This window comes from Procambarus clarkii, chromosome 29, assembly GCF_040958095.1.
Source record: "Procambarus clarkii isolate CNS0578487 chromosome 29, FALCON_Pclarkii_2.0, whole genome shotgun sequence".
NCBI classification, from domain to species: domain Eukaryota; kingdom Metazoa; phylum Arthropoda; class Malacostraca; order Decapoda; family Cambaridae; genus Procambarus; species Procambarus clarkii.
The window spans coordinates 15,804,573-15,816,542 of NC_091178.1; the positions used below are offsets into that span (position 1 = coordinate 15,804,573).

General features: G+C 40.3%; 1 protein-coding gene across 1 annotated transcript in view; it reads right to left on the minus strand.

Annotated features, from left to right (window-relative positions):
• Lpt (Lost PHDs of trr) overlaps window positions 1-11,923 on the minus strand; it is a gene marked incomplete at its 3' end in the record, with an annotated part of 43,278 nt that extends 31,355 nt beyond the window's left edge. The window contains 5 exon segments of the mRNA XM_069333538.1: window positions 586-768; window positions 1,103-1,249; window positions 1,556-2,027; window positions 2,670-2,783; window positions 11,760-11,923. Coding sequence (XP_069189639.1) covers window positions 586-768; window positions 1,103-1,249; window positions 1,556-2,027; window positions 2,670-2,772 — 905 coding nt within the window.
• Window positions 11,924-11,970: the final 47 nt, after the last annotated feature.

Sequence of the window (11,970 nt, forward strand, 5' to 3'; positions counted from 1 at the left end):
ATACACATAATCACTAGATAGATAGGTAGATAGATGGATAGATAGATGTCAGCAATAAATAACAACTGTAAAATCTTATTATTTTCAGGCAGTTATAACAGGAGTTATGGTGACAGTAGGCCTAGTCTCTTTTTTCTTTATTAAATAATACACAATATAAAGATCATATTTACATCAATTTACAAGGAAAAATACTACATTATATATACTGGTACTTATATAATTCTCAGTAAACCAAATTTTCATATCACATAGTATGAGTCGTAAACCCCAAATGTTATACTTGATCCTGCCTCGCAACGACTAATCTTGCTATCCTTGTCAGCAGTCTGGTTATAACAATCAGGTACAAGAGCACCTCCAGCATCATCACAATGAATCAATGCCTTCAGGCAAAACAGAATTACTAGTTTCTTCACAATATTGAGCACGGTTGCTCTATAGCAGTTCAATCTAGGAAAACCATATGCGACTCTAAAGACTGTTGGCCTTCAGAGAAATGTTGTAGTTATGATATTACAGTACCTCTAAAAGCTTCTAACATCATGAAGATAAACAGAAATAATCTGAAGAACAAAAACTCACTTCAAAGATGATGGGTTAGTTTTTAACTTTTTAAATGAAGGCGATTCATTTGCAGTATTCTCAGATGGCGACATAATTTTTTCAGGCAGAGTATAACCAGCTGTAGGATCATGTCTAATTAATTCCCCTTGGCCAAGCTGACTTTGTTCCCCGAGACAACAGAGCCCACACACTCGTCCTGGCCTGAAAATCAATAACATTTTGAAAATAACAAAATGAAAAATTAACATTTGTAAATAACAGGCTATTTTCATATGCATTGTACTGTACTAAGCAGTTCCTTATGAAAGACTGATTAGGTTGAATTAGGACCTGGTTATTTCAAAGGAAATATAGATAGCAAAAATAAAGTCAAAGTGGGAAATCATTACAAGTGGTGCTCCCCAGAGCTCTAGCCTGGGACCTTTATTGTTTACAATAATTATATATATAAATGATTTGAGACATAGGATTGGCAGTAACATTTGGTAGATCAGCGGATAAGAGAAATTCACCTGTATGAATTTAAACAACTTACCACTTGTCCTGATATGTGGGTGCAATAAACATGTCATCTTGAGCATAAGCCTCATCATCAAGTGGTAGAGGTGAGTCCTCTCCACCTGTTCCTCCTCTCTCCTCAAGAGACATACTGTGAGTTAGACGACGCCCACTACGACCTCGCCTGCAAGCACATTTTCAAAATATATAACAAGACTAAACAGCATACAAAGTCATTTAGCACAAATTTACGTAATTGAATGAATCACCTATCAAGTTGAATTTTTCCTCAACAACATTTATTTGAGAGGACTATAGTAAAACAAAGATTATATATATATGTATATATAATATATTGTATATGTCAATATTATGTAAACCTAGGTACCGGGTACAATAAAAAATCCTGGCAAATATTTTAAGCATTTAAAAATATTGAAATTGTAAAATATATATCAAGCAATTAAGAGCAAAATTAACTGAAACATACAAGCTGCCAAGTCTCTTGATTTTCATTCCTTTTCGCACTTGGAAGCTACCACTTCGTGATGGGCTAAGAGGCAACCCCTTCGAACGACCACGGATTTTGGGGATGGTTACAATTCCACTTCTACTACAGGGAACTTGCACTGGAACAAGTGGGATAGTTGGCATCATGTCTGGTCCCAATATTCCTCTACTAATCGATGAGACAGCATCACTAGACGGGGTGGATGATGATGATGATGTATTCCTTGTGACAGTGGAAAATGCTAAGGTGGTGTGAGTAGATACAGAACACGAAGATGAAGACGACGATGATGTAGCTTGTGATGGTCTCTGTTGAGTTGATGTGGCTTTTGTGATTGTAATTGAAGAGCTTGATGGTAAGGAGGACAGAGAGGGCAGAAGAAGAGGCTGGTCTACTTCCATCTTTTCCTCAACTTCACCTTCTAAGTTTGAGGAAAATGTTGATGCAGGACCTGTAACAATGAAATTAAGAAATTTAACTAAAATTTACAAAAAAAGAGATTTGGGAAATTCACCTCCATACACACCCACTGCAAATCCAGAGAAAAATTGTCTAGTATTTTACAATAACTTATCAAGCAATTTTATGGTTTATAACCCTTAAAGTGGAGCTAACATCACATGGTGATATACAGGGTAATGCACTTATCTTCATATTATGATTTTAATTAATATCTCTAAGTTTTTATACAAACTATGTAAATCTTCTGTATCAATAAAAGAGCACGTCTGCCTGTTTGCTTGTTTGTTTGGGCCAAGGTTGGCAGCCAGACACTTGAGGCTAGCCTCACCCAACTTTTCAAGATGACACATGGGTGGTATAGGACTGTAATATGCTGATTGGGGTCAGTCATAGTGCCCCCTTTAAGAAGAATTGCTTCCTATTTTAAATCAGAGCAATGCCTATGAGTTCATGGTGTTAAGCCACTAACACTCATAGCATTTCGGCCATTAGTAATACTGTAGTTGAAATCGCAGAATACTATTTTATTGACAAAATTATTTAAACACTCTTATTCATCAAGTTGTTAGGAGACTAGTGATTCAACTTGTGTACAAATCATACAGTGTATAACTATACATCTATGTCTTACCTGAAGATGAACCACATGAGGACAATCCATCCCCACTGGTTGTCCCTTTGTCACTTTTGTCAGAAGAACCATCTTTAAAACTGCCCCCATGTGGTCTCTCCATACTTCAATCTGCTGATAAGGCAATACAATTAAATTAAATCAACTTTATTATTTCAGTTTTATCCTTTCAAAATAAGAACCAATCAGTAAAAAACCAGCGTTGAATGTAATGACATGCCATTTTCTGGGTGAGACCTGGAGGCTGCCCGGAGGTATACCGAGCTGTTAATATAAAGTATTAGACCAGGCAACAGTCAATCTATGGAGTTCTTAGCTTACTGGGGACCATGAGCCAGAACCTGGCCCCCTTAGAAAGGCACGAGGAGGAATGACCTATAGACACCCCCATGTAGTTGGAAGCTGTTTATGTCTGCCATCTACCAGGTCAGGCACCCAGAAAGGAAGGAATCCCAAAACAAACTATAGCTGGTTAAAAATTGCAAACTGAAAGCCAAATGAGCAGGCAGAACTCCCCTAATCAGAAAATAAGCAAACAAGCATCATGTCACCACAGCCACCGCGCCATTGTCTGTACAGGAGTTTGCGGTGGTGTGGTTTTTCACATCAGAGGGTTCGTGTCGCTCGCCGAGTGACAATTCGGCTCTATTCGGACCCCTCCCTGGTGGTTCAATGCCTGAACCGAGGGGGAGGGTTCAATGCGGTCCTTGGCTCTTTGAGGCTTCTTGGTTTTCTTGAGATGATTTCGGGGCTTAGCGTCCACGCGGCCCGGTCCTTGACCAGGCCTCCTTTTTGTTACACAACCCCAGGAAGCAGCTCGTAGCAGCTGTCTAACAATCAGACACCAAATTACTGCTAGGTAATAGGGGCATCAGGGCGAAAGAAACTTTTTGCTCATTTATCACCGCCTCTACCGGGGATCGAACCCGGAACCTCAGGACTACGAATCCGAAGCACTGTCCACTCGGCTATCAGGCGCCCTACTGTACTGTACAGTACAATATAAAAAATCTTAGTACAACAGAGTTATTCTATACCAAACTATAAATGTTCCCAATGTCTAGAATATTATAAACAATAATATCCATAGTAAAAATGGAAGATATGATACTGTAAAGATTTATGAAGAAAAATGTCTAACATTAAGAAAGAAAAATTAAAACCTCTAATATTCCCAGTGTAATATTACTGGGAATATTACTCTCATCCTGTAACTACACTTAGGTAATTACTTGGATAATTACACATCACATAACACCAAGCCACACACAAGGTGTATGACATCATATTCAGTCAGACTGGCGGGACCAAAGAGCCAGAGCTCAACCCCCGCAAGCACAATTAGGCGAGTACATCACAATGATGTCATAATTTTTTCTTGACTCACAAGCAAGCCAAGGACCTTTAACCAGTGAGACTTCAGCAGCTGGCAGTCAAAACTGTCATTGCCAAGCTCATGTACTTTACAGTAATTTTAAGTGTTAATTTTAGTCTTGTGCTAGATTAGGTTATGTAAATTGTCAAGAATGCTTAACTTCAAGATGTGTAGCATCAATCAAGAAGAGGAACTACAACAAGACAAGTTGAAGTTTCTGTTTAAAATTAATTACAGTTCTATACCAAACTTGAATATTTTACAATTATAATCTGTGAGTGGAAATTCAAATTATGTTGGCAGTGGTACAAAAAATTGTGAACACAGTGTCACATGAATCCCCTGCATGGCAATGGAACTGCCTTTTCCTCTCACCTTCAATGCCTCTGCACTGGAAGTCTACCTCTACACCAGCCCAGATGAATCATCAGTCCTGCCACCTCTCCACCTCTCTGTACCCCACTGGGCCTGGCATGGCCTGATACAACTCACAGAGGCAAGCCAGGCGCCTCTGCTAACCGGTAGTTTGCCTTAACAAACAAGCAGTTAGCCGCCTTCAACTGGCAGTGGTGCAGCTCAACACAAAGGCACCGCAAGCCACAAATGAGCAGTTTGCTAGTTGACCAGAGGTTCACCTTGCATTGACACTGGATAAGTCATCACCACCGGACTATATACAGGGCACCGCCTCCCTGGAGAGCCAGTCTCTCTTAGTGCTCTTGGATCACCTTGGTCTCTCTCACCCGTCGTCTGCCTTCAGCCTACGCAGTGTGTCTGATGCCATGGTGGTATGGTAGCTGCCTTCAGTACACCAGTATAAAGTATCTTCATGCTTTGTATTCATTGAATTTCTTAGTTTATTTTTGTATTAATTTTCATATCTTGTCCACCTTTGCATTATATGATTGCCAAGTGTTCTCAGGTGCCATTTTTGTTCATTAATATTTCAGTAAATTGTTTTAATTACTTAGTTGATGATTTTCATTTGTTTCCACCTGCGACTTACACACTGCAAGGGCCAATAGCAACATTTTTTTTTTATTTATGTGAGGGAGAGCCATACCATCTTGGTTCAGTGTAGCTGTGATACCACAACCCGTCAACAGTATGTTCACTTTTGAACTTCCCCGGTAAAAAGTCTGCTAATCTGGATGTTCAGTTTATCCGGATGGGGGTCCTTCTCATATAGTCCGGATAATCGAGCTCATACAGTATGCCATCCCATATCCCGAGTTCTAAAACCTGTTCCCTTACTGTTGTTTTTCTCCTGATGTGGCTGTGAAGCAGTTTGGGTTCCTTTATTTGCTATATCATTCTCAAATTAATAATTAATTAAATAATTAATTATTAAAGACATTCATTCCTTGCTCAATGGTACCCCTCTCAGTAATTTATCCATGCATTTGTGCTTACCAATTGGTTAAACCAATGAATAATCTAATGTTTTTTACGGTACCAATACTCTTTGAACAGAAATAAACTTATTAACTACTTCCCAATATTTCTGGATGATGAAGTCCATCAAGAAATAAGTCTCCCTCTAAGTTGAGTCCCATAGTACTTCTTGAGAGAAATAATTCCCTCAATGACAAATAATTTTCCTTTTGATATGCCAGTCTTTTATCCTCTGATCTTTTTCCTAAACTGATCAATCTTACTTCCACAAGATATTCATACATTAGTATGAAGAGATTGCTCATTCCAAAGGGGGGCTCAAATCTAATTTCCTGTAACCATGCAAGTGTTTTGCACTCTTTCATGTTAATTGTGAGTTGTAATTGTGTGTGTGTGTGTGTTTGGTGAGGAGCGAGGTGGTAGGAGCGAGTACTGGCTGGCACAATCTTTTGACACAGCAGTACTTAACAAGGAGTGTCTTGTGTACTGCCAGGCCAACATGAGGTTGGCAAGGATTAGTTTAGGATGTCATAGTCCATATAAGAGCAGTCAAGAGGCTACAGTACCAGTCTTCCCCACGTTAGGGTGTGGCTGGTAGATTCAGTTAAGAGACAGCCTGGCACAGACGGAAGGTGGCCAGCCAACTTTTCCTCCAATTTTCACCCTGTCGGGTGCCTGTCACCCATCAGGGTGCATCCATCTGAGTTGTGAGGTAAGAGTGTCAGTATTGCTTGTTTTGAACAGGATACCTGGTTGATATCAACCATCAACCAGGCTGTGACTCATACGTCAGGCTGCGAGCAGCCGCGTCCAACAGCCTGGTTGATCAGTCCAGCAACCAGGAGGCCTGGTTGACGACCGGGCCGCGGGGACGCTAAGCCCCGGAAGCACCTCAAGGTAACCTCAAGGATACCTAGTTGATGGGGTTCTGGGAGTTCTTCTACTCCCCAAGCCCAGCCTGAGGCCAGGCTTGACTTGTGAGTGTTTGGTCCACTAGGTTGTTGCTTGGAGCGGCCCGCAGGCCCACATACCCACCACAGCCCGGTTGGTCCGGCACTCCTTGGAGGAATAAATCTAGTTTCCTCTTGAAGATGTCCACGGTTGTTCCGGCAATATTTCTTATGCTCGCTGGGAGGGTGTTGAACAACCGTGAGTGTCTTAGTGGTGACAAGTGTAGTCTGAACCAGGAAGCCAATGTATGGTTGAGGATGGGTGAATTGGTGAATTTCTTGGGTTGATTAATTCAGTGTTAAATAGTAACTTAATAAAGTTTCAATAAGTGCAGTACTGTACTAATATTCAATTACCTGTACTGAAAATGAAATACCTTACATAATAAATACCCAAGTGTAGAATAACAAGTTTGGGTTTTGTTCAGTCCTCTTTTGAATCAATGCCCCATGACAGAATAACAAGGGGATCAGTGTTACTGATCTATGGAAGACTGGCCACGGGCGCGGGAGAGTGAGTGAAGGTGTGGCTTGGCGAAATGAGGCACCTCACTAGCCTGTTTTTACTTAGGAATTTATTCAGTAAAAATTCAGCAAATGGTACTTCCTGTTGCACTATTTAGTAGTTGTTGAAAATGTGGTATAACTGGCAGGATGGTGAAATGTGGTATAACTGGCAGGATAATTGAGGTTATCTCAAGATATCCTCAAGTGGCAGTTTATATTAGAGAGTAATCAAAATCAACTACTCTTGCTACTCTTCTTACTCCTATCTATCCCTCCTTTCTTTCTTCCTTCCTCCCTCCTCCTCCTCCTCCTCCTCCTCTCCTCTTACCGCCACTCTTCCCGCACACCCCTCGTTTTCTGTTGTTAGACGGACGAGTTCCCCCTCAACCTTATCCATGTCTGTTCCCTTTCTTCTTTCCTCCTTCCCTCATTCTTCCTTACTTTGCTTTACTGCATATCATCACAGATACTCTACTCCTACTTACTCTCTCCTTCTATTCCTCCACCTCCTCTTCCTTCCTTCTCTCCTCTCCTACTTCCGCTCTTCCCGCACGCCCCTCGTTTTCTATTGCCAGACAGACGAGTTCCCCCCTCAACCTTATCCATGTCTGCCCCCTCTTTTCTCTTTCATCCCTCCTCCCTTATTCCTTTCTTTCTTACTTTGCTTTACTTTATCACCACCACCAAAGTAGATATTATACCAAATGTTACATTCCCTTAGGCCTATATATAATTTATTCTGAATGAATATTAGCACAAGTCTGGCCGATTCATCATTACACCTCATTCTTATGGGTGCCTTAAATTTGTTGACTTAGCAAGTACAGTGCCTGACTTTGCCAACAGGACTCAAATCATCTGCTCCTTCACCGATGCAAAAAAAAAAAATTAAGCTTTTGAAAGTAATTTTACCTAAACTGTACAGTACTGCAAAACAGGTCAATACCACCAATACAGATACAGCAGTATCCCCTCGATAATTAAATTTTAATTATATCGCTATGGTAATAATTTTATAGTAATAATCATAATAATTTTTGGGCCAAGTGTTTTCTTAACCACTATTATTATCTGGAAAGAAAACTATTAGTGGGATTCATCAATATGTGCTATGTTAAACCTGAACTTGTCCAAACCCAATAAGAATGCATTAGCCTCAAAAATAAATAAATAAATGTTCGTTTGATATACATATGACAATAGACCAATAAGACTTTTATACATCTAATGCAGTAATCATATACACGCCATATACTATTACAGTAGTAACTATTTCAAAATTAGCCACACAAATTAGCTAACCTAATGCAATCTTAATCCAACCATCACTAGCTAACCTAAATCAATCAGTGTTGGATAGCATGGATGTGGTAAATAGCATGGATTACTGAATGGACCAAGTTGGAAATAAAACACTGTTGTGATACTTTTGTGATACCAACACATCAAGTTATAAATCACTAGTGAATGACACTACTCCAAGTAAATATATTAATATTAAAACATTGCATGGTCCAAATATTATTACCAGAAAATGCTGAATACAGCTGGTAGTATAACATTTAGTATTTGACTCTGGGTAAGATCAAATTGCCTCCAGGCATTGCTCAATTTGTAATTACTGTATTAAAATGAAATATACTATTTGGTTAGGCTGGGGTTAGATCATGTCAGGTTAAATTATGTTAGGCTGTGTTAGGTTAGATTGGGCTAGGTGGGTGTAAGACATGTTTGGTTAGATTGGGCTAGGTGGGTGTAAGAAATGTTTGGTTAGATTAGGCTAGGTGGGTGTAAGAAATGTTTGGTTAGATTGGGCTAGGTGGATGTAAGAAATGTTTGGTTAGATTGGGCTAGGTGGGTGTAAGAAATGTTTGGTTAGATTGGGCTAGGTGGATGTAAGAAATGTTTGGTTAGATTGGGCTAGGTGGGTGTAAGAAATGTTTGGTTAGATTGGGCTAGGTGGATGTAAGTAATGTTTGGTTAGATTGGGCTAGGTGGGTTTAAGTAATGTTTGGTTAGATTGGGCTAGGTGGATGTAAGAAATGTTTGGTTAGATTGGGCTAGGTGGGTGTAAGTAATGTTTGGTTAGATTGGGCTAGGTGGGTGTAAGTAATGTTTGGTTAGATTGGGCTAGGTGGGTTTAAGTAATGTTCGGTTAGATTGGGCTAGGTGGGTCTAAGTAATGTTCGGTTAGATTGGGCTAGGTGGGTCTAAGTAATGTTTGGTTAGATTGGGCTAAGTGGGTTTAAGTAATGTTTGGTTAGATTGGGCTAAGTGGGTTTAAGTAATGTTTGGTTAGATTGGGCTAGCTGGGTCTAAGTAATGTTTGGTTAGATTGGGCTAGGTGGGTGTAAGTAATGTTTGGTTAGATTGGGCTAAGTGGGTTTAAGTAATGTTTGGTTAGATTGGGCTAGCTGGGTCTAAGTAATGTTTGGTTAGATTGGGCTAGGTGGGTGTAAGTAATGTTTGGTTAGATTGGGCTAAGTGGGTTTAAGTAATGTTTGGTTAGATTGGGCTAGGTGGGTGTAAGTAATGTTTGGTTAGATTGGGCTAGGTGGGTGTAAGTAATGTTTGGTTAGATTGGGCTAGGTGGGTTTAAGTAATGTTCGGTTAGATTGGGCTAAGTGGGTTTAAGTAATGTTTGGTTAGATTGGGCTAGGTGGGTGTAAGTAATGTTTGGTTAGATTGGGCTAGGTGGGTGTAAGTAATGTTAGGTTAGATTGGGCTAGGTGGGTGTAAGACATGTTTGGTTAGATTGGGCTAGGTGGGTGTAAGAAATGTTTGGTTAGATTAGGCTAGGTGGGTGTAAGAAATGTTTGGTTAGATTGGGCTAGGTGGGTTTAAGTAATGTTTGGTTAGATTGGGCTAGGTGGGTCTAAGTAATGTTCGGTTAGATTGGGCTAGGTGGGTCTAAGTAATGTTTGGTTAGATTGGGCTAAGTGGGTTTAAGTAATGTTTGGTTAGATTGGGCTAGCTGGGTCTAGGTAATGTTTGGTTCGATTGGGCTAGGTGGGTGTAAGAAATGTTTGGTTAGATTGGGCTAGGTGGGTGTAAGAAATGTTTGGTTAGATTGGGTTAGGTGGGTGTAAGAAATGTTTGGTTAGATTGGGCTAGGTGGGTGTAAGAAATGTTTGGTTAGATTGGGCTAGGTGGGTGTAAGAAATGTTTGGTTAGATTGGGCTAGGTGGGTGTAAGAAATGTTTGGTTAGATTGGGCTAGGTGGGTGTAAGAAATGTTTGGTTAGATTGGGCTAGGTGGGTCTAAGAAATGTTTGATTAGATTGGGCTAGGTGGGTCTAAGTAATGTTTGGTTAGATTGGGCTAGGTGGGTCTAAGTAATGTTTGGTTAGATTGGGCTAGGTGGGTTTAAGTAATGTTTGGTTAGTTTGGGCTAGGTGGGTCTAAGTAATGTTTGGTTAGTTTGGGCTAGGTGGGTCTAAGTAATGTTTGGTTAGTTTGGGCTAGGTGGGTCTAAGTAATGTTTGGTTAGATTGGGCTAGGTGGGTGTAAGAAATGTTTGGTTAGATTAGGCTAGGTGGGTGTAAGAAATGTTTGGTTAGATTGGGCTAGGTGGATGTAAGTAATGTTTGGTTAGTTTGGGCTAGGTGGGTCTAAGTAATGTTTGGTTAGATTGGGCTAGGTGGGTGTAAGAAATGTTTGGTTAGATTGGGCTAGGTGGGTGTAAGAAATGTTTGGTTAGATTGGGCTAGGTGGATGTAAGAAATGTTTGGTTAGATTGGGCTAGGTGGGTGTAAGAAATGTTTGGTTAGATTGGGCTAGGTGGATGTAAGTAATGTTTGGTTAGATTGGGCTAGGTGGGTTTAAGTAATGTTTGGTTAGATTGGGCTAGGTGGATGTAAGAAATGTTTGGTTAGATTGGGCTAGGTGGGTGTAAGTAATGTTTGGTTAGATTGGGCTAGGTGGGTGTAAGTAATGTTTGGTTAGATTGGGCTAGGTGGGTTTAAGTAATGTTCGGTTAGATTGGGCTAGGTGGGTCTAAGTAATGTTCGGTTAGATTGGGCTAGGTGGGTCTAAGTAATGTTTGGTTAGATTGGGCTAAGTGGGTTTAAGTAATGTTTGGTTAGATTGGGCTAAGTGGGTTTAAGTAATGTTTGGTTAGATTGGGCTAGCTGGGTCTAAGTAATGTTTGGTTAGATTGGGCTAGGTGGGTCTAAGTAATGTTTGGTTAGATTGGGCTAAGTGGGTTTAAGTAATGTTTGGTTAGATTGGGCTAGGTGGGTCTAAGAAATGTTTGGTTAGATTGGGCTAGGTGGGTCTAAGTAATGTTTGGTTAGTTTGGGCTAGGTGGGTCTAAGTAATGTGTGGTGACATACGTTCTTAGATTTCTTGGCCAAACTGCCCATGTATGAAGTAGCCTGCATCCCATGACCCCTGCAACTCACTATGAACACAAAGGCCAAGACTTATTTTTTCCCTCCTCCAACACCTCGACTATTTGCCCACTAATAATAATTAAGATCTTTAGCATCAAAATAGCAGCACATGAACCAACCCAACCATCATCACCAAGCTCCTCTGCTCTCCACTACACCAGCAAATGAAATTTCAAATTTCTTACGAAAGATACCGTAAAGATAGTCTTACCCCCAAGTTAACCAGTCTTGTGCATCGGAAGTATTTAACTCAACGGATGTGTGTCTATTGGATCTGTGATTTCCTCCAGAGTTTGGCAGCGTGTGTGAAGATATGTAGTAGCGAGTGGAGAGGGTGTGTGTATGTAGGAGAAGTTACATATTCCGAGGCTTGACGTTTTCCAACACCACCAGACAATCAGGCGCCCACCCATACTGATGTAAACAAACTCCTTTTATCTATTTTACTACGCACCAACTTTACGTCTTACCTTCAAAACTTCTTCGGTGCTTTAACAATTCACTGTAATCCATGGCTTTAAAATGTATAATCAAATTTCAATAACAAATCCATATTTGAGGCATAAAAGTATAATATTCACTAACAACAAGCCGACACGGCTACATGTAAACTGATCCTAGCATACAGCTTAAGATTCAACTCCATGCTACGGACTACTTCGTGTTTGATCTCATCTTTTA